General features: G+C 40.7%; 1 protein-coding gene across 5 annotated transcripts in view; it reads right to left on the bottom strand.

Annotated features, from left to right (window-relative positions):
* The window catches only part of LOC140494157 (cell adhesion molecule 1-like), a 392277-nt gene that overhangs the window by 85059 nt on the left and 283035 nt on the right, over positions 1-24183 (bottom strand). For 4 of the 5 annotated variants that reach the window (XM_072593228.1, XM_072593230.1, XM_072593231.1 and 1 more), the window contains exons 2-3: positions 17659-17679; positions 3532-3678 (exon numbers count right to left, since the gene is read on the bottom strand). In XM_072593228.1, the coding sequence (XP_072449329.1) occupies positions 3532-3678; positions 17659-17679 (168 nt within the window). The remainder of the gene's footprint in view (positions 1-3531; positions 3679-17658; positions 17680-24183) is intronic. The other variant, XM_072593229.1, reaches the window with a different exon arrangement.

Genomic DNA, 24183 nt, shown 5'->3' with positions numbered 1-24183 from the left:
TTTAAATTGGTCCGGGGCGGGGGGTTCTCCATGACGTAAGATGGGTCATGCAGCATGGAAGCAGACCGTTTGATCCAACTAGTCCATACTGACCATGTTCCCAAACCAAACTAGTCTCACTTGCCTGCGTTTGGCACATCTCCCTCCAAACCTTTCCTATTTGTGCACTTATCCAAACATCTTTTAAATGTTGTAACTGTACCTTTCATTACCACCTCAATTCTATTGGTCATCATCACCACCCAAGTGCTGTACCCATAGTACAGGTTCCTTCCATTGCTGCCTGGGATTGTTTTGACATCATGTTCTGCCTATGTTGAAACTTGCATGTCCCACGTGCTACTGTGAGAACAGGAAACCTTGCAGTTAATCTTGGTTAACAGCAGTCTTGTTTTTGGTGAGCTTGTGGAGCCAGGATTGGTGATGGGATTACCCGAGTGCATCGCAAGTGTGTTACACAAATCCTGTCAATAGCCTAGCCAGACCTCGCCCTTCAGGTCACAGCAGAAATCATTCTCTTCGACCCTTCAGTATGCCATCAGCAACTATGACCTCAGCCAAGCCTCTCAGACAGGGTTATAATCTATCCCCTCCCCGAAACTGGAGGATAATCAGCTGGTAATGAAATGCTGGTGGCTCAGAAAAGGGTCCGAATGCACTACATGGCTCCAAAGATTGTTTGGGAGTAAATCATTATTTTAAATGAAACATATCAATCGCTTCAAGGAATCTTGTCAAATGCAGAAACTTAGCAAGTTAAAAAATCTGAAGAAAATGGTAATTAATATTAATTAATGGTAATTAATTATTGCTTGGCAATACACCTCCATAAACCTTGCTCTGCAGTCATCTTTATCACTGATGTGGAGACGTCGGTGTTGGATTGACGTGGACAAAGTTAAAAACCACACGATACCAGGTTATAGTCCAACCGGTTCATTTGGAAGTACTATAATCTGATATTGCGTGATTTTTATCAGTATCATTGAAATGGAGTAATCAAATGCGCTCCCTTTGCTCAAGAGAAAGCTACCAATAGGCTCTCTGACTCCATCTACCACATGCGAACATTCACCAGTCAGTATACAGATTGGGTTTCCTACAGTTCCTCAAAACCAACCGTACTGCTAACGTTGTGAATAGGGCCTGAGCACTGGGGTATACAAAGTTAAAAATCACACAACACCAGGTTATAGTCCAACCGGTTTTTTGGAAGCACTAGCTTTTGGAGTGCTGCTCCTTCATCAGGTGACTAATGCACTTAACACTATGGACAATTTCCCATGGCCAATTCACCTGACCTGCAAGTCTTTGGACTATGGGAGGATCACCCCGAGGAAACCCACACAGACATAGGGAGAACATGCAAATCCACATAGTCGTCCAAGGCTGGAATTGTACCCCGGTCCCTGGCACTGTGAGACAGCAATACTAACCAGTGAGCCATTGTGCAGTTCTCAAATGAAATCCTGTTCCTTTTGGGCAAAAATACTATGTTCATGCATGCCACCTTTTCATGGAGGAGAAGGTTAAGGAGGCAGCCATTTCTTTTGCATTCCTCATGACACCACCCTGACTAGACTCTAATGGTCTGGTTTGATTATAATCAGCAAAAAAAAAATGACAGTTCACAACTTCTGCTGCATTTTTATGCTAACAATGGTCACACCAATCAGCACTGACCTTCCAGGCTATGTAAATTAATATTTGTTTTCAAATTTTGGGTTTCTTGCACCCTGGTCCTGATGATTGCAAAACTAAAATCTTTGACTTTATGTCTCCTTTAAGCAACAATTTACCTAGTTCTACATGAATGATTTAAATTAGCATTGAGAGAATGCTGTGGACACAGAATTATTTCAGAATGCATAAGGATATCTGAAATGCTGAAGAATCCAACCTTTAAAAAAAATGCTGTTGCTGAGATCATTTCCACGCAAGCATAAACAGGAGTTAGACAAAGCACTGGGGATAACTGGTAAGAACCATGCAGGAGGTTTGAAATGTACTCTCGTGCATTTCTCACTGCCTGTTATTCATTTGAACATTTTTATAGACAATAGTTGTGATGCATTTGGCCGGGTTTAATCTTCTCGTAGATATCCAGTGCCCAGCTCATAGAATGGGAAAAAAAATGCTCACCAGACATATCACACATTCTTTAAATATTAAATTGCACGGAGTAAAATTGTACAGCAAACAGTAATCAAACTAAATACCTGTACTGAACAGACAAGATGCTAGTGCTAAATGATTCATTTCCTACTACACTCTCTTGTAGTCATACTTAATCCAGTTGATTGAAAAATCTAACTCCTCAAATCTCCAGCACCCTAGCTACTGGTCTTTAACCTATTCAATCCATTTCACAAAAACACAACAGATGCTGAAAATCAGAAATTCTAGCACAAAGTGGTAGAAAAAAACTCAGCAGGTCAGGCAGCATCTGGCAGAGAGAAACAGAGTTAAAATTTCGGGTCTGATGTGAAGGAAAACAGGATAACATTTCTGTGGCAGACTTAAGTCAGTCAAAACAACCAAACAACATAAAACTTTCTGGGGACATACTGTACGTGCACGTAACCAAAGACTTCTGTCTCTCCCAGGACACGATAGCAATCTCAATTTTCAGTCAAATCCTTGCCTTCCAAATTGCAGAAATAGTCAATACTGTCCATGTTGGAATAACAACACAGAGCATTTCACCCAACAAGGCCATTAAAGTCTACACAGAAACCGGCACTTTCTCTACTACATCCAATCCCCTCAATGTAGCCTTCTATTCTTCATTCTTCTGCACTCCCTACCTCGATTTATTATAGCGTCCTTAAATTTTCATTACATGGTTTTAATCTCGCTTGCAATTGGAAACAGTCATACAGACTGGTTCAACCAGTTCATACTGACCATGTTCCCAGACTGAATGAGTCCCACATATCTGCGCTTGGCCCATATATCTCCAAACATTTATGGATGTGGCCAAACATCTTTTAAACATTGTAATTGTTAATTGTACCTGCCTCCACCACTACCTCTACAAGTTCATTCCACACACAAACTATGTTGCCCTCAACTCATTTTTATAACTTTACCTCAAAAATATGCCCCATTCTTTCTTGAAAACCCCCACCCTAGGGGGAAAAAAACACCTGCCATTCACTTTATTTATATCCCTCATGATTTTATAAGCCTCTAGAAGGTTACCCCTTAACCTCATATACTCTACGTCGATGCCAACAAATCTTCTCATAATCTTAAAGGCCTCTATCTAATCGCCCCTCAGCGTAATGTTCTCTAGTGAAAATGACCTGAAGCCTTATCAGCTCTTAGATGGACCAGAACATTCCTGCCACAATGAGATTCATCATCCCGAAAGGATCAACTTCTTCAGGAAAAGAGGGAACATACACATACATAAATGTACAACCAGTATAGATCTTAAAAATGCAAACCACAACTTAGGATTCTTGATGGCTGAAGTAATGAAAAGACAAACATCAAATAATTATTGCAGGTGATTTGGAAACTTACGTCGAACTTCCCGGAAGTAAATAGTTTGCCGACTCGGATTCAACAGCTGGATCACGGAATCGTCATTGTTCTTCACTCGACAGCTGATGGTTGCCACCTCACCCTCCACCACCACCACATTGTCTGTCACCAGATTCTGTGTATCAGCTTCACAAATTAAAAGCAACCGTTAGAAATGCAATGAAGTGAAACAATGGTCTTCCCCGGTATCTGTGCGACAAACCAAGTAGGGGCAGAAACAGATTCTCAAAAAAGGTCCTGGGGATGCAAGGCAGGCCCTTCCAGGCTTGGAAGACCATATCTAGTTTTTTTTTTTAAAGCTTTCATTCACCTGCATGAATTCAGGGGCATTTATTCCACTCAGACATGTTGAGTTGCCCTTGTGGTAACATCCCTACGTCTGGATCAATAGGCCCAGATTGAAGTCAGAAAGTGCGGTGCTGGAAAAGCACAGCCTGTCAGGCAGCATCTGAGGTGCAGGAGAGTCAACATTTCCACCGTAAGCTGTTCAGGTTGAAGTCCCATCTGCTCCATTGGTACGTAATAACATCTCTAAGCTTGCTGAGAAAACATCTACATTCAGAAAACAACAGCTCCTGTGGTACGTTGTAATGTCCCTACCTCTGGATCAGGAGGATGAGTTTAAGCCCTACCTGCTCCAGAGGAATGCGTCACACTGGACAGGTTAATTAGAGAAAAAAAAATCCACCTAGAAAATTTCAGCTCTGATACAAGGGCTCACACTATATCTCAGAGTCAGGTAAAAATTTCCAAATTTCTACTTTAAATCAGAGTTAGTTGGTGAGTCGGGGCCTTGCAGTTTGGTTCACATCTGACTCAATGCCTGGAAGAAGCAATGCTGTTTGCTCAAGGCAGTAATTCTTAATGGCAGTAAAACATTCATTTTTAGGAAGAGAAAAAAAATCCTATGGGTTCTTGCTTGTCAGTTCAATCACATTACCACATTATACCCTCCAAACACATGTGATTTAACACTGTTTGTTTAGAGGTAGATACCCACCACTGTAGCATAATACTACAGTAGTTTTCTTCAAACATGCCACTTCTGATGCCATTTTCAAACGCTAATTTTCAGTTTGGCATGTTGGACTACAATCAATTTTCTAATTCTGATGCTCAGTGTATCAAAACCTTTTAGATCTTTCAGGTAAGATTTAGAATAGAAAAATAGATTCAAGTTTCCTTCATCTCTACCTCTCAGCCAGCTTCAAGCATTACATTAAAAAGCAGACAGAGCAAGGTTGCAGTTTCAGGTATCGGCCATCTTGTGGCCTCAGAGCTCAATTTCAGCATCCAAGAGAAGAATTAACTACAAAGCATGCTGGGTATTTCCATGAACTCCTCCAGTGTAAGCTGCGAAACCTCTTCCACCTTTCTCCACATCCTTCAGGCACTGTGTGCAGAAACCATTCAAACACACACTTTCAAAAGCCTGTTCCAAGCATACTACATTTCCAAAATATTTCTAAAATCTACACCAAGTCAAGGCTCCCTTCTCTGCTTTTGCAATCTGCTTTGGGCACTTTGGTATGTCAAAGTGTCAGTTACTGGCAAACACTTGGAATGAATCACCTTTCAGTCATGCAATACTCATTTCCTTTGCACAGCACACTCAGCCAGGTGGAATTGGACACGGTTCTAAATGTGGAGAAATGGGTGACTACAAATAATCTGAAGCGTTGGGTATAGGAAGTGACTAATTTATCAGAGTCCTATTACCTCCGTTGTCTATGACCTAATGCTATCACAAATTAAATTAACTGTACAGAAAGTTCCATCTTAGAGGAATAGAATGAATGTCATTTCTATTGATTGCCAATTACAAGAACTAGTAAGTCACAATCATTGTAAGAGAATCAAGGTTTCTGGAAACTCAGTGGAGCAGAATCACAGTAAACACTCGACACCAGAAGTTATTTACATTTCACAGAATTTTGTAACATAAACTTCGAGGTGAAAGTTAACAAACACAGATGCACATAGTTAGCGAATACTTCATACCTGCTGACTATCTGTTCAAATTGGGAGGTTCAAATGTCCTTGAGTAAGGATACTACATTTTACCTGAGGTGCTGAGCTAAGGTAGAATCTCTAGTCCACTGATTCAGGTGGATGTTAATAATCCTGTAATTTTGTTCCTGGGGAACTAAATTCCACACCACTTCTGCAGAACAGCATTACAAAAAAAAAAGTGAAGTTGTTGCTGTTTGTGGGTCCTCTCAGTCCACAAACTGACTACAGTGGTCACTTGTATATTAAGAGTACCACAGAATATAATTTATTCAGTGTGGGAGTTTTTAAAATTGAATTATCAGGGTGATGGACTGATCCTGTGATGCCTGGTCTAAATTTCACTGTGCCAGCACTAATATGGCACATGTGAGGCACTTTGCGTTAATACACTCCAAAAATACATTTATAATAGATTCAACCTGACAGGAGTGGAGTGGTTGTTTAAACATTATTTTACAGACAGCAAAATACATTTATTGGGCTGGATTTTACTGCTGTGTTGGGTACCTGCTGTGTTATTTCTGTTGGATTGCACTATTATACTGCTCATCAGGAATATAAAGGCTTTAGATCCTACTGTATTGCCTCCCTTCTACACCCCAATTCCCTCAACTCCATTGTAACGTGAACACCAGCTTTCAAATGTACAACTGACAAGGCTTTGCAGATTAAAATTCACAATTCATCAATGGCCAGGTTTCTTCAAGTTCTTCACTCAGAAGTTGGCAATTCAACATTAGCAGATGGCAACATGTTTCTGAAATCCCTTTTAGAGAGAGTTGTGACTGATTTAAACGGATAAGTATTTATGGAGGGTACAGGAAGCCAAGTGGTTTGCCATCTTTCTTTTCCCCATCCTCTTCTGAAGACCTAGGGCAATACATGGAACCAATAATGAATCACAGCTGGAGATGACATTATCCCAGTTTGATGTTCTCTCACACATTCCTTCACTCAAGGACATAGGGCCAAGGGAAACCATCTAGATTTTACAAATCTAGAGTGAGAATGTGGTGGATCTTCATCCTAGGCCCCAAGGATCGGTCTTCGCTCTATTCATGTCTTAGCTAGCAGAAGTTGATCCATCACCTATCTAAATTATGAATTAAGCTCCAGGCATTTTGGATTTTGGCGTGATTTTTGCCTCTACTTAGCCAAGGAGTTCTGAAACCCAGTGTAGCTCATGCTATGGTTATTTTTGGACCAAGCCTATAAGAAATAAGGAGGCGGTCACTTGGCAGCTTGAACCTACACAGCCATTCAATAGGGTCATTGCTGATCTGACATTCCTCATATCCATCTCCCTGCATGTTTCCCATAATCCTCAATTCCCAGACTGATCAATAATCTATGGATCTCCGCCTTAAATATACACAAGGACTCTGCAGCTAGGAGGTCCAAAAGTCCAAAGGTCCAAAGGAGAGGAAGTCCCTCCAAAGCAAATCAACACATTCGGATATTAAATATATTATCTGCCGGGAACCTCAAACTCCACATAGATTACAATCATTTTATTTGGGTGAGATCATTATCTTCAACAGTTCTCAGTGTCACAGTATAAAACAGCTTAGTTCAACTTTATCTTTCATTTCTGAGGAGCTGAAAGCTTCAAGAATACAAATGTCATTCTAATGTCTGTGGAGCAAAGTACCACAAAGCCTAGCATTCATTTTCTCGCTCCTGGAATCAGGGACACATTGAAAGTTGGGATACTCTGCTTCCTCTTATTCATTCACAGCATGAAGACATCACTGACTAGACAGTGCCCATCCCTAATTGCCTAGAGTAGTTAAGAATCATATTGCTGTGAGGCTGCAGTCACATGTAGGCCATAAGAGATAAGGATGACTGTTTCCTTCCCTAAAGGGGATTAGTGAACCAGATGTTTTTTCTGACAATTGATCCATCAGACTCTAATTCTGGATTTTTATTGAATTCAAATTCCACCGCTTGCCATAGCAGGATTTGAACCCAGGTCTATAGAACATTACCTGGGTCTGTGTTAATTCCAGCCTCTGCTGTCCTTACTTTCTCCTGGTCTCTGGGTCAACCAACAGTCCAACGACAATACCACGAGGCCAATATTATGTAACCACTTAAGAATAATTACATTTGGACCCAGGAACAATTCATTGTTAGGACACATGATAGTGTCCAACTTGACTATCAGCTTGGATACTGGTCAAGCAAGTATGTGAAATAATCTGGATGTGGCCAACTCTAATGCCAGTTTGAGGCTAAACTCTGACATTACTTGCCATTGGCAGAATTTGCAGTCACAATTTAGCAAAGTTTCATTGTACTGACAGTCAGTAAAGTTAGTCATTTCTGAGTAAGATTTGTGACAATTCCAATTCTAAGCATGGATACTTTTTTTTAAATTCTGAAATCTTTAATAGTTTGGTTATCAGTTCAGGATTGTGATTGTGATCACCCATAGCTCAGGTTCAATACCAGTTGGTACTGCACAGACTGATTGTGAGTCATCTGTTTAAAGTCCAGAGAACTCTCAGCAAATATTTAGAATGACACACTGTCTGGGAGTCTCCTGACAGGCATTTTAACAAGAGACGACACTGAGAGATGGCCTCACTATATCTGTTGAGCTATCTAATAAATCTGTATTGCAATCATTATGTTCAAGGCTCATTCCCTTCAGTCTAGCTGGTAAAAGAGGCAATTCATATTCTTCATTAATTACATTTCCATTAAGATTGAGGCTTGAGAAACTTTGTGGAATTGAAGAGATGCCAAACAGTGAGGCTGAATGAATTGTGAATCAGACTCATTGCAATGGGAACTGCTTCTCAGCAATTTAACGAAAGCAAGTGTCACCCAAGCATTCGTGCTATACACAGAATATACCAATGCAAACTCATGACACAAACACCAGTCAACCTGGCTCACTGGGAATGGGGACTCCAATTTTAATTTTTTTTATTAATTCATGGGATGAGGGTGTCACTAGCGAGGGCCAGAAATTATTGCCCATCCTGAGGGCAGTTAAGAGTTAACTAGTTAATCAGATGTTGTCCAGACCAAGTAAGAATGGCACCTGCCTTTCCTAAAGGACATTAATGAACCAGATTTCTCCCCTGCCCTCCCCTAACAATTGATTCATGGTCATTAGACTTTTAATTCCAGATTTTTATTGAATTAGTCTGCTGTGATGGGATTCGAACCCGGGTCCTCAGAACACGACCTTGGTCTCTGGATTAACAATCTAGCGATAATGCCACCAGACCATCGCCTCCCTGAACTGAAAGGAACGAACGGGTTTCCCTATGTCAGGAATATTTATATCTGTGAATAAACACTCCACGCTGAGCTTCAACTGTTACATCCATTAAAAAAAAATTCAGCTTGTATGAGATTATTCCAGATAACTCTCAAAATGTCGCCACGATTGTGGAAAGCCAAGTTGGGGGGTGGGGACTGGGTGAGGCGGGGAGGGGAGTCTTCTGCATTCATATGGGGGAAGCTTGGGATCAAGCAGGAAAGAGATGCAGTTTCCTGCACCGTCAGTGCAGCCCCTCACCCACTGTGTCTGATTTCTGGGGTAGCACATGAGAAAAGGTTACATCAATTAGGATTATATTTCCTGGCCTTCAGAAAAATAAGCGTTGGGGAAACTTCTAGAAACTCAAATCTAACAGGACAAGACCAGGCTGATACGGTAAGGATGTTGCCAATGACTAAAAAATCCAGAACCATGGGTCAGAGTGCTAGGATATTGGAGTGAAGCATTTAGGTCTGAGGAGGAGAGAGTGGCAAGGCTGTGGATTTCACCACCACAGAAAGCAGCTGAGGCCATAACATTGTATGATTTCAAGAAGGAGTTGGATATAGCAGCTGGGGCTAAAGGGATCAAAAGAACAGTGGGAGGAAAGCAGGGACAAGGGACGGAGTTGGATGATCAGTCATGATCATGGTGAATGGTGGGACAGGCTTGAAGGGCCAAACAGTCTATTCCTGCTGCTATTTTCTATGATTAACTAGCAGCAGATGGGCTTGTGGTTGCGTGGCATTCCCGATAGCTCCAATGCTGCGCACAGTTTGACTCTTCTTCATGGGCTGGTCAGGGTGGGGTTAAGCCATGAATACCGAATCAAAAATTGAGGGGGAGGAGGGTGTCGAGTTGGACTTGACAGCCCATCTCTGCCTTTGATCTCCGCTTCCTCCTTCTCCCCAAAAACCCTAGACTGAGGAACCCAACACCATCCCTCTCCAAAACCCCTATATCTCTCACCTTGTCCTGGGTCCTCCATTGTCCTGGGACTTAAGGGGGTCAGGACTGCTCTACCAGCAGCAGCCACAGTTTCCATTGTGGCGCTGCTGAGCACAAAAGCTTCTGTTGGGTCAGCAGTTCCTGCAGGGAGGAATCTCCTCTCCCAGAATCTTGATTCCCACAGAAAGACCTGCCAGAGGCCTCACCACTGACTGGTCGGTGTGGAGTTTGATTGGCTGCCCCATGAAGGGACAGAGTGGGTCTCCCAACAGACGGGTTGCCTGGTCACCTGTTGCGACCCCTGATGCCCCAAGATGCCGCCTGAAGTCAAAGAATTAAGCTAGTATAGGATTGTTAGTGGAATTGCTACTGCATGCACTCATGACAGTTAGGATACAATGTTTATCAGTTATATTCGTTGCTGCAACACTACTTTGTTTTCAATACAGACACAAATGTACACATCCAGCAAAACATTGCTGAAGACATAAAAAAAATGCTGATTAAACCCCTATTGCTTTAACTTGAAGGATGTTTTCAGAATTTGAAAAAGTATACAATATTGGGGAAATTATTTGTCTGCTAGCCATTATGCCATACAAAAGTAATCACCTCAGTTGTCTGCTTTCAATTGAAAAAAAATGGAAATTAATAAGTAATTCTATCAAAACTGTCGAAGGGTGCAGACTTTTCAAACCCTTCATTTGCTTTCTTCATTACTGAATAGATTATGCGAGCCAACCAAATAAATCAGGATCCAATAGATTATCAAGATAGATCAGGGTCAACTACAGAGATGCAGTAAAGGTAACAACCAGTAGAGGGCAGGTCATTGAACACCCTGACCCCGCACATAACTTCCTTTTTGTTCAAAGCAAAACAAATGCTATGAAAATCCTAGACGAATTTTAAACATATACAACAAATGCATATGTTGAGACCCTCTTTCTATAGCATGCAAAGAAACGTGCAAACTGTAGGAAAAATGGAACAGGCAAAAGGTCAAATAAAAGAACTGTTAGAAAAGTTTAAAAAGAACAATTGAAAAAGTATTCAGCTCTTCCAGCTGTGAACAAATCCATCTGCAAGATCAAAGCTGGTCTCTTTCTGGTTCACTGGTACCATTAAGTTTAAATGAGATTTTGGCCACAGCTTTTATCCTGATGGTTGGAGACAGTCTCTGCTTTAAACTCTTTTATTACCCGGCAGTAATTGGATCATTCACCCCAATCTGAATTCATCACCTCCAGCCAAATTGCAGAGATTTCAAATTTGGACGACCGGCTGAAGAATTGTATTCAAATTAAAATTCATGTGCACATGACAGGCAAGTCCCTTCTCAGCGTCTTTACTGACATTTATGAGAGGATCAGGGCTCTTAGGAATTTTAAATGGGATGGGATTTTGGGGTTAGGGAGTGGGAGTCAGAGACACAAACGGCATCCCTGGCAATTCAATTAAACGCAATTTAAATATTAAACTTTCAATAGAAAATTTAGAAACCAGCTTTAGCAACACTGTCATGGTCAGAAACCAAGAACACAAAGATTATCCCAACTGGTTCAGATCTTCAAGCGAATCAGGAAAAAGCAGAGGTTATCCTTAAAAGAGGGTTTAAGTATGTAACATGGTGGCAAGCACATTTTTCTGATTGAAGGAGCATTCTACTTGCAATCATTCCAATCGAAGTTTAGCACTGTGGAGAAAAGGAGGATATTTGCTGTGTAAAAACAGCTGTTTAACGTGAACATGAAGTACAAACAAACTTGCATTTCTATAGCACTTTACCTCTTGAAACAAAACCCAAAAGTGTCAGGGAAACTCAAAAGTCCAGGCAGGATCTGTGCAGAGAGAAAAAGTATTAAATGCTTTGAGCCCAATATGAATCTTCCCCACCACCCCCATCGCCCATTTCATCTTCTGAAATCCTTGAACTAGAAACATTTACTCTGCCTCTTTCTCCATGAATGCTGACAGACTGGTTGAGTTTCTCTAGCACTTTGGGTTTTTTACTACTTCGGATCTTGGCATCCACAATAATTTGCTTTTATTTGAGACCTTATCTCTTGATTTGGATTTTCACTTTGCTGAGACAGTTTCTTATCTAAGCTCTTATTGTTCATGGAGTAGAAGTTCCAGTTCAGAGATATCAACAAACACTCAAGCTATATATGGGCTTTAAAATTGTTTTGCTAAAACCATGAACGATGGAAGCTTGCAGTGCAGAAGGAAGCTATTCAGGCCTTCATATATCTAAAACAAGTCTGTTCCCACTATTTGGCCAAAGCAGTGAATCATACTCTGCTTTAAGTATTTCCTTTGCTCTTCAAAGCGACAATGGTCATCCTTTGTCCCAACTGTTGCTTGAAGCTAATCACTACAATTGAATCACTCACTACTGAAAGAAGGTACTCCTTGTTCTTTAAAGTTGATGACACAGAACATAGAACAATACAGCGCAGAATAGGTCCTTTGGCTCTCTATGTTGCACCGACCTGTGAACTAATCTAAGCCCATTCCTCTGCACTATGCAATTATCATCCATGTGCTTATCCAAGGACTGTTTAAATGCTCTCAATGTGGCTGAGTTAATTACATTGGCAGGCAGGGCATTCGATGCCCTTACCACTCTGAGTGAAGAACCTGCCTCTGACAACTGTCTTAAATCTATCACTCCTCAATTTGCAGCTATGCCCCCTCGTACAAGCGGACGTCATCATCCTAGGAAAAAGACACACTGTCCACTCTATCTAATCCTCTGATCATCTTGTATGTCTCTATTAAATCCCCTCTTAACCTTCTTATCTCCAATGAGAACAAACCCAATTCCTTCACCCCTTCGTCAAAAGACTTTCCCTCCAAACCAGGCAACATCCTGGTAAATCTCCTCTGCACCTTTTTCAATGCTTCCACATCCTTCCTGTAATGAGGTGACCAGAACTGTACACAATATTCCAAGTGAGACCGCACTAGCATCCTTCATGGTTTCCCCAAGTGATCAGCCTCTGCTTTTTCACGTGAACAAAACCTCCTCAAATTTTCAAAATATTTATTCAAGACTTTTTCTTAATTTTCTCTGCTCCTGAGGAAGTACCCAGTATTGTTGATCACATCAGACACAAATTACTTAACATTCCTAACATCATGCTGAAAATATACGGAACTGTCCTCTATCCTCAAAAAGAGAGAAGGCTGGAGCTTCCACAGCGATCATCAATCTCTTTGGCACTTATTGCTTTCTTCCTTGAAGGTGAATGATATCAGTGGAACATCTCCCGATGTCAGCATCATTCCCAAGTAGGGCAGAGCACAGTTTGGTATGGAGTACAGCTCCAATGACTCTGCCCTCATTTCTTACATCAGCTATTCTGTGACCCAGTCACACTGGGTTCTTGCCAAATTAGGAACAATTTTAGGCTTCTGGCCAAAGCCCATCATGAAGTGGATTAAAACTCATTTCACATGGGATCCTTACAGATAGACAAAGAGACCTTGGATTTGATGCCAATTCCCAGAAGTGAATGCCATGTGTCTAAATCACTATGGCTTTGACATCTGTTCCCGGGGGAACTTAGATTGGCACACTGTACTCGAAAAATTACCCTAATCTTCTTGCTCACATGCTCTATTCCTATTTATAAAAAGTACAAAATGCTGCGGGCTGTTTTATGAGGTGGAGGAAGGCCAAAATCTCTCAGCCTGTGAGGAGGAGCTGTCCTGCTGATGCCATCTTGGAGATCACCGCACCCAGCAAGAGGGTTCGCCCCCAAATGAATGAAAAGGCACCACTATGCCTCAGGCACCCCGTGGCCAGGGTTCTAGCAGGCAGACTGCAGCCTGATCAGCAAACCAGGGACCAGCAACCCTGAGCTACGTTCTTGGAACTTCCTCAACAAATTCTATCAAATACAAAATTAAAATTATGAAAGAAAAATAAACATTTTAACAGTTGCTTCATTTTCCAGTCTGGAATTTAGCCCTTTAAAGTACTATATTCTAATTCTGAGAGTAATATTTTGACTTGTTTTCTAAGGAAGGCCCTACAGAACTCAACTCACATTTTAACATTTATTCTTTTGGGAATCAATGTTTCACATAAGGTTGCTTCACTGAAAGTTGTATTTTTCAGAACTACAGCCACAACTTTAAGTGAGGACTTCCTGTATTCCAGGTGTCAGAGTCCAGCCGATTTTTCATGAACCAAACATTTTTCGTTCCACTTTCTCCCTGAAGATATTTGTATTTCATTTCCGCTGGCAATTGTAAACAAGGAGAAACATTCAAAATGTCTACTGTTCCTTCATCTTTGTTCCTGAGCACTGGGCTTTTTCCTCAGATATTATTTTAGTATTTTTTAGCAAGTCCTCAATTTGCTTGCCGGCCTCATAATACTCTTTCGAGTTTGCCAACTTTCATCCCTATTTGTATGCTATTCATCACGAATCTCTCCACAATTGCTTGCTTTGTAAGTTAAGCCTTGTAAAACTTCCACACAATTTAGTCTCTTCCTTCTCGATATCTTGTTGCGTGGTTCATTCATCAAGCTGCTCTGAAAGGAAATGTTAAAGTACCTCTTCGAGATGGCTCAGGGAATCCCTAACGGACTCTACCTATAAGCCTCTCTTGGTTTGTCCCGGAGATCGTACTCCGTGGTAGTCTGGAATATAAAACTCTTACAGACAGTTTAATTTAAATTATTACCTTCATTTACCAATGACATCAAATGTTGCACTATAATAGAGATACCTACAAGCCACACTTGAGCTAAGGTTCTAAAATCTTTAGGCAAAAGTGAGGACTGCAGATGCTGGAAACCAGAGTTTAGATTAGAGTGTGGTGCTGGAAAGGCACAGCAGGTCAGGCGGCATCCAAGGAGCAGGACAATTGATGTTTTGGGCAAAAGCCCTTCATCAGGAATCGACCTTTCTAAAACCTTTAGCAGAGTAGTGGTGCCACCTCTTACCCCTAGGAGCTCTCTCAGGCTACTCCCCTTATTGCTGCAAACAAGCTGTCTTTATACAGAATTTGGTATTGAGCTAACAAAAAAAAGCACCGCATGTTCTTAATCAGATAAGCAGCAAATAAAATGGCAAAAGTTTGTAGAGGAATAGAAACTCATTGACAGGTTTGAGTATGCTTGAATAATTAAGCTTCACGGTCAAAGTTGGAAACCCTGATCAAGCCAGGCCAAATGCCTTTAGCTAGATCTGCTCTCTTTTAACAGCACGTCATAATGAGAGACTAGTCTAAACTATGTGAAAAGGTCATGAGGTAAATCTTGCTCAGCTAACATGCCCAGTAACATTGTCCTACATCTTTTATACATCTTAGATTCTCAAAATGCAATTCCCGGATCTCGAGCTACAGGGAACAACACACAAATATTCAATCCATGACAAGCAAGTGTACACTCAAATCAGACCACAAAGAGTTAATCTTTCCACCAGCTTCTGTCCTGTCAGTCCCACTTTCTCAGCTAATGTCCCTTGAACACTTACATCAATGAATGTAATTTACAGAGGAATGTTTTTTATCTCTCTCTCTCTCTCTCTCAAGTATGAGCATCTTCCAACTTTCATACTATCTCAGTTTCAGCCTCAGCCTGTGTGTTTTCCTAGCTTGTAAGGGTAATGAGACATTCACATTCCAGAACAGTCAAGATTAGGGAGCTGAGCTTCATAAATTCAAATCTGCTCAGTGTGGTACACATGAAAACATATCAGGATTGTTCTAATATGTGCATATTCCACTCAGCTTATTAAATTAAAAGTTCTTTTTCTATTGAGTATGAGCTTTGTTAGGAATCTTCAATAAAAACTAGAAACTCAGTTATCCAACATCTAATGGTAAAATATGCACAGCTTCTATCTCTCGGGGTGAAAAGGAAGTACTACCACACTTTCCACAAGTGAACAAATGTTATCAGCTTATTTACACCGATCCATTAACACTAAGAACGGATAGGTCACGCAGCATCTGAGGAGGAGAGTCAATGTTTCAGAATTCCTGATGAAGGGCTTTTGCCCGAAACATTGATTCTCCTGCTCCTTAGATACTGCCTGATCTATAGTTTTCCAGCACCACACTCTTGACTCTAATCTCCAGCATCTGCAGTCCTCACTTTCCCCAATAAGAACAGACATCGCTAATTCTTCTGAACAAAGCTCCATGAAGAATTCTGCAGCTGGAAGAAATGACAGAAGGGGTGAGCTTATAAGACATTTATAAAATCACGAGGGGTATAGATAAGGTGAATGGCAGGTGGCTTCTTCATCGGGTGAGGGTTGTCAAGACTACGTGGCATATCTTTAAAGCAAGAGGAGAAAGATTTAAAAAGACATGGGGCAACTTTTTGTTTACACAGTGGTGTGGTTCATGTGTGGAATGAACTTTCAGAGGAAGTAGTGGATGGGAGTACAGTTACAATGTTTAGAAGACATTTAGATAAATATATGAATAAGAAAGGTTTGGAGGGATATAGGCCAAGTACAGGCAGGAAGCAGTAGTTTAGTTTGGGATTATGGACTGGTTGGACTGAAAGGTCTGTTTCCATGCTGTATGACTCTATAAACACTGGTGGGTCAGGGCAGAGGGTCATGGGTGAAAGAGTTAAAATTGAGGCACTGCTCAATCGGGATCTAATACAGATGTCAGAGCAACGTTTCAAAAAATCTGCATGATGTGCCATGAAACAGTTTATAGGCTAGTCTTGGTGATTCTCGTGCCAAGCTGCATGCCATGGTAGCAGTCCAATGAGTCGGATTTATATTTTCAGCAGAACAAACAAGACCATGCAATGCAGCATTTTTCTCTTTAATCTCCTTAGCCAACCTTCCCCAGGGTTCAAAAGGCATCTGGGATCAGCTCCTTGGCTGGCCAGTCATGCAAAACAAAGGGAAACTGTTCTCCTTAAAACAAAAATCTTTTAAGAATGGCAGCTTTAAATGAAGTCACTGAAAAAAAACATTCTGTATGTGCATTGCAAAGCAGCTTCCCATACAATGAACAAAGGGGAACTTGGTCATCAGAACACTGCAAGCAGTTACCATAACACCCGCATAAATCTTCATCTTATAACAATGAGTACATCATATTTGTCCAAAAAAGCAGGCAGAACATTCTATCTACTCTGCATTATCCATTCAGATTCAGTTGCCTCATTGTTCTAACACATGCACAGTTACAAAACATGTCTTCCAGTCAGCTGCAGATAATTCCCAAGCTTTTCACTACACGCAATCCAAGCAGAACATTATGGCGTTCACCAAGCAACCTAATACATCTCAAACCAAGGCATGCTTTAGAAATGCAAGTTATGTTGCAAACTGCTCATGTTTAAAATGGAAAGGAGGCACAGTATGCATGAGAAGTTCCAGTTTGCTAATGAGATCCCATGGTAATCATTGGAGCGCAGTTTTTGATCTAAGATTTGCTTAAGAAGCCCTTAGATTATAATGTCCATGGGCAAAAACCCATTTCAAGTTTCTATTAGCAAGATTTAGATTCAACCTTAGCTTCAATACGATCTACAATTCTAGCAGAGAATATTGGATCTGAGGAAGTCCAGGTTCCAAAATAAGTAATTAATCATTGAATTTTGAATTATTCCATAACTTACCATTGGTGGACAAAGACAATATCAAAATGCAAGGAAATCTTAAATGACACTACCAATATTTGCATTTTTATATCCCCATTACAAGACCCTAATTGCCAATTTAAAGCAGACACTCAAAATTAATCATTATTGCAGGCATTGGTGTAGTAGCTGGCCATCCAATCACTGCCCTTTTCCCCTGTTAAAGGGATACCCATGTGAAACAGAGAAGAGTCCAAGCTTATGAAATGCATTTGTTCTTCTCTACCTTCGATTTCTTGTGCAGCCCCTGTGAGAACATAGCGGTTTGGGTAGAGGTGGAGGAAAAAGAAGACAAAAGAAAAACAAGTTTAGAAGTCAGCATTGGCCACGTGTGTTTACAAAAATAAGCAATCAGAAGAACATGAATAATACTTAAATTATTGATAACCTGTGGAGAGGAAAACTTGATGGAGGATAGAGTGTAAGCAATGCAGTCATTAGCATGATATGGTTCACAGTATGTACTTAGCACATCCATTCAGCTCCAAGACCAGACAGCTAATGAAGCCCAACAGAGGCTCTTACTTTCCCTCTCCCTTAAAGCCAAACCTGCACCAAAACGTTTTGTTAAGAAAGTGAGAGAATTTAACATTTTGACATGCATTAATCATCCCAATGATCTCCTGGCCTGGCATGCATCATGACCGATAAACTATTAACTCCTCTGGAAGAAAGAGACATGCAACATTCAGCCAGATCACGACAGAAGCACTTTTGATGCCTTGTGTCAAAAAAACTAAATTAAGCCATTTTTCTGATATTGTAACTGCTAGGTTCGCAGATCGAAGTCCAAGCTCATTAGCACTGCTTCCCTGACAAGCCCACTAACTAATGTACAGTGTGTAGTTATATCAGTCAATGTACTTATGGTTCAGTAACAAGCAACCCAATCATGTAATACTGAATTATCTTGACAGGAACATTAATAAGTTTTCACTTTGTATCACGCCCCACACACATTGGTGCCTAAAGCTATGGCTGGTCTCACATCTGGAATTCAATCCTAATGTACTTTCTGAACGGTTTGAAAAGATAATCAAAGAAGTGCAACCTTACTGTTATAGCAGCTAGGTGTAACCCTGTTGAGGGGACAGGTACATTGCCATGAATGGCGGCTCACATACTGAACTTGACATGAGTTACCAAATGATTGGAGGACAAAAGGGGGGGAGGAAGTTGACAAAGAAGGCAATCAAATAACGAATTGTGGTGAAACATCTCCTAGCATTTGGATGGAGAGAGCACAATACAAAATTGCAAGTGAAGCTTTCTTAGTTAAACAATGTGCACAATGGTACTGAAGAACACAAAATTTATAAATACGGAGGTAGTGGACACATGTAGTTCCTCTGTTGCATTGTGACTGCTCCAGGGAATAACAGCAAATCTAGCTAAATCTTGGTGAAATTAGAGATATCTTTTCACCAACACATTTTTAAAACAGAAAAGTCAAATCTAAAAGTCAACAGGCAATACAATTGTTCTGAAAATGATTTTAGACTTGGCTTTACAAATTTTCTCAATGTCTCCATAGCAACGACCTCATAAGGTCTGCCAATAAGTAACTGAAAAGTCCAAACTGCTATTATAAGATAGGTCAATATAGGCAGTTAAAATACTTCAACCACATAATTTTTTTTTTGAAGTGCATCAGATAAATTATATTTACTGTTCAGTCCTTGTCATCTAAAGCATAACAATGCAGCAATCTCAATTCTCTGGTCACCATAGAGCAATGGGCTCATTCTGCTCTATTCACCCACGTCACAATTTTCATTACCAATGGAGAAATGTTAACATCAGATGGTGAAGGACTGCATTTAGCCTTGACACAATTAAGTACATCAAACAGGAAAGTGCCTTACTTTCTGTCCCAAAACAACTGATTTGGTTTCAACCTCAATATTACTCGTGACATTCCATGGGTGAGTGAGCACTGTAACCTATTGGAGCAAGCTTGCTTATAAATGATTTACTGAAATCTATTGGCCTCTGTTTACAATGGTGGCTATGATACAAATGTAAATTGCATAGCATTGAAGTAATACCAAAATACCAATGTCTCACAAAACTGAAAACAAAAACAGGTTCTTGGCCATTTCAGTTTAGAAATGGTAAGTTGGCCTTCAAAGTGAGAGAATTAGAATGAGTACAGAAGCAGGGAATTCACTGCAATTATATAGGACCTTGTTGAGACACAGCTGGAGCATTACGTGCAGGTGTTCTGGTTATGGGGGGAGCACAACTAAGGTTTACAACCATGATCATACTGAATAGTGGAGTAATCTTGAAGGACAGAATGGCCTATTCCTGCTCCAATTTTCCGTTTCCATCCCAGTTCTCCCAATGTAAGATCCAATTCTCTCAAATAATGCAAAGGTTTTGTTCCTACTATTCTAACTTGAAGTCCATCCTTTGTGTCGATTATTTTGCCTAGAACACATTTCCCATATTAATACTGTGTTTGCCTTTTAGTTTCCTTCTAGTTCTTGCACCAATCTGAAATAGGTTTCAGTATTTAGCTTTTACACTGTACTTCGTGCAAACTCATCTTGCACATGAAGAAAAGCCCAAATTTCTTGAGCATGTTCCTACACTGCTCTCTGACAGAGCAGTGAATCTGCACAGCTACTGCCTTTGCAGTTGGGGTTCAAGAATCTCTGCACATTGGAGTGCGTTTAGGAAAAATGAACAAACAGTGAAATTCACAGCTGACCTTGGAGGAACCTGTATGGGAGAGCTCACAGTACAGGAACAGATAAGTGCATAGTTTTTAAAAGTGTAACTTTGTTGTTGTTTTTTTAAAAATAGTGAGTGGAGTGATTTTTTTTGTTATATGTTTATCGAGAGATCGGTCTCTCGATTAAAATTTAAAAACATAAAACATAGGTATAAAGTCATGAAGGGTATGGATAGGGTAAATCGACCAGATCTTTTCCCTGGGGTGGGGGTGTCCAAAACTAGAAGGCGTAGGTTTAGGATAAGAGGGGAAAGGTATAAAAGAGATCCAAGGGGTAACATTTTCATGCAAAGGGTGGTGCGTGCATGAAAAGGTTGCCAAGGAGGTAGTGGAGGCTGATACAATTACAACATTTAAAAGACATCTGGACTGGTATATGAATAGGAAGGGTTGAGAAGGATATGGACTAAATGCAGGCAAATGGGACTAGATTAATTTAGAATATCTGGTCAGCATGGAGGCGTTGGACCGAAGGTTTCGATTCTGCACTGCATATCTCTATGACTCTATGTTCTTATACCAAAGATGGTACCACAGCATCAGTGTCACAGTCCTCCAGAGGCCTAGGCTAATTGTTCAGGGGGCACAGATTTCAATCCGACCACAGAAGTTGGTGGAATTTGAATTCAATAAATCTGGAATGAAATACTAGTTTAGTTGTGACCATGAAACCATTGTTGCTTTTTGCAAAACCTTAGTTGATTCACTAATGTTCTTTAGGGGAGAAAATCTGCCAGCCTTATCGGGTCTGACTGACATCAGACTCCAAATCCATAGCACTTGCGTGACTCTTAGCTGTCCTCTGAAACGGCCAAGCAGGTCACTCTGTTCAAGGGCAATAAATGCCAGCCTTACCGTGATAAACACTGAAAGAATAAAAGAAACAATATGAGTGCGGTTCGAAACCCCATGAAAGATTTTGTCTTAAATTTCTATGAATCCTGGTTATTTGCTGCTTGAGCAGCTGAGAACTTGGCAGTGTGATGTGTCTTGGAGAGGAAGTGCTATGAGGAGCCTTGCAAATGAGAAATGGGGCAAAATGAGCAGAGTAACAGACGCACAGGCCAGGGATGGGGTGGCAAAGATGCACTGGGAAAAAAGCAGAGAAACCTGGACGTTGTGCTCTTATTGTTGTATACCTCTCTAGGTGGAGGTTTTCTTGAAACATACCACTGTTCTGTTCCAACAGATGCCTTGCTCAGGAACTGGTGAAAACGCTTGTTGGCCCTTTCTGTGTCTCTGCATTTGTTCATGAGGCTTCTACTTCAGTTCCCCGTGGGTAGCCATAACTAAAACCAACAACATCAAAATAACGAAATGGTACAGAGTGGAGAATGGAGCAACTCTATTTTAACCTCACTCTCCACTCGATTGCCATTGAACGAAAAGGGGTTAAAACTCACCTTGGGAATAAGCTTTGAGACTCTGACTTGAATTGCCTCCAAGATTCGTACATCTTATCTGAAGACTAGAACTGGAACAGTTTAAGACCGACTCCATATGCGTTAAGATCATAATTTACTTGTACTCTGCTCAACAGGATGCATGCATCCTGTCTGATTTACTGCATTGATAGCTATTCTGCAGCGACCAGATTAATTGATCATCAGGTCAATTGCTTTATCCTTGGTATGTTTGCTGCCCCCGAGTAAAGATGTTGTCATTTTTACTGATAATGCTGTCATTCATTTTTTGCCCATACTGAATTATATCTGCCATTGTTTTTCCAGTTACAGCCATAGTCACAGATATCAAGCTATCCATGAAAGGGAATGCATTTAATTATACAGACCTTTAAGTAAAAGCATTATGAGAACATTTAATATTTAATGCTTAATACTGCTTGGTGAATTAATTTGTGAAGGATTGTGAAAAATGGATTAGGTTTTGTGAAAATACTTGGGGGTGGTTTCTTTAAAAAATATCACTGAAAGTTCAGTGTACATACTGGAGGTATACTTTTAAAAACCAAGGCTTCTTGGATATCACATAATGGGGGATAATTGCTTGCTTTTTTGCAAAGTCCTTTTGTCACTATTTTGACCAACAACTGGCCGAGAGAAACCTTGTTAAATCTGCTTCAGTCAGAGGGAAACCTGCTAAGAATACGTAGAATTGAAGGAAGCTTGCTGAGAACAACCTGAAAATGTGTCGCTGGAAAAGTGCAGCAGGTCAGGCAGCATCCAAGGAGCAGGAGAATTGACGTTTCGGGCATGAGCCCTTCTTCAGGAAAGAGCTGCCAGCTAAGCTCTCCCATTTCGGAGAAGAAAACCCTCTACATCAATTCAAGGTGAAACCTATTTGCGAAAGCATATATGCAATAACATCAAGGTTCTACGTTCTGAACAAGCTAGACTTCAGAGAAAACGGTGCATGATGAGTAATTTGATCGTATAGAATCACAAATCCCTACAGTGTGGAAGCGGGCCATTCGGGTCAACACCAACCCTCTGAAGGTCCCCTATTCCCACCCCTCCCACCCACCCCTGTAACCTTGCATTTCCCATGGCGAATCCACCTACCCTGCACATTCTTGGATCACAATGGGGCAATTAGCGCAGGCAATCCACCTAGTTTGCAGATCTTTTGACTGCGCAAAGAAACTGCAGCACCTGGAGAAAACCCACACAGACACGGGAAGAATGTGTGAAGTTGGCATAGACGGGTGGAATCAAACTGGGTTCCTGGCGCTGGGAGGCAGCAGTGCTAGCCACTGAGTCACCATGCCACCCTCTGACGTTCCATACGTCAGAGCAACAATCAGAGTCATACAACACAGAAACAGACCCTTCAATCCGATCAGTCCATGCTGACATAATCCCAAAATAAACAAGTTCCACCTGCCTGTTCCTGGCCCATATCCCTCCAAACCGTTCTTACTCGTGTACTTACGCAAACGTTTTAAAAAATGTTGTAAGTGTACCCACATCCACCACTTCCTCAAAATCCGAAAATTTATTCTTTTGCCTTCAGGAATAACCCATTGGTCAAAGGGCCATTCTTTTCAAAGTGGAATTCAATTTTTATCTTCAACAGGAGACGTTTCAGAGGGATAACCATCTGTGTTTCTACACGACTGACTGCATATGTTAAGCAGTAAAGATGCAATAATTACGCTTATTTTGATAATACAAAAGTAATTGTGTTTATTAAGAAACCCAGTTGATAGATATTTTTGTTTAAAACCCAACATGGCATTTAATTGGCCTGTTTGGCAACTGAAAGAAAAATCTGTTTATTGTTTATTGAGACCCATGAACATTGATCCAACCTCAGTTTTAACAATGTTTATACAAATATTAAAAATTAGGATTCTCAAAAACTTCAATTATTACCCAATTCTCAGGCCAACAAATACCCCTAAACTATCAGAAACAGATTTTTTTGACCATTTATCACATTACTGATTGTGGGAGTTTGCCACATGCAGATTAACATTTGCTCACAGTTTCATGTTCCAGCCTGCAGCTATCTCCATTCTGTGCCAGTGTGTTATTGACTTATATGGTTGTCTTTATGTCCAAAATGTAGTTGAATCAATGATTAGATCTCATTCCAGTCAGCTCAGGGACAGGAAGATCGTACACTCATCGCAAAAGGCAGGGTTAATGAAAACTCAATTTAGAAGTAAAAATCATGCTTCTATCTTGCATGTTGAATACTGACACAATAAAAAAAAGTTGTCATCAGTTCCTTTAATGACAATGACTCAAAGTTATGCCATGCTGAGTCACTTTGGCAAGGAAAGATTGCATTTCGATTCCTGGCACAAGTCGTCACGTCTTACACATGTTAATGGTTGGGGTGGTGTTACAGGCAAAGAAATTTAGAAATCAAGTTTCCAGCTTCTGATAAAACTTACAAACTTCAATGTAGATACGTTGGATAAATTAGGAGAGCTTCCCTCGGAGAAGGTCATGAGGAGATTTGACTGAGGTGTTTGAAAATGTCTGGACAGAGTGGATAGGGGAGAAAAAATAAACACTCCCGTTGATGGGAGAATTAGGAACA

Source organism: Chiloscyllium punctatum, chromosome 23 (genome assembly GCF_047496795.1).
Source record: "Chiloscyllium punctatum isolate Juve2018m chromosome 23, sChiPun1.3, whole genome shotgun sequence".
NCBI lineage: Eukaryota > Metazoa > Chordata > Chondrichthyes > Orectolobiformes > Hemiscylliidae > Chiloscyllium > Chiloscyllium punctatum.
This window is presented reverse-complemented; position numbering and strand designations above follow the sequence as displayed.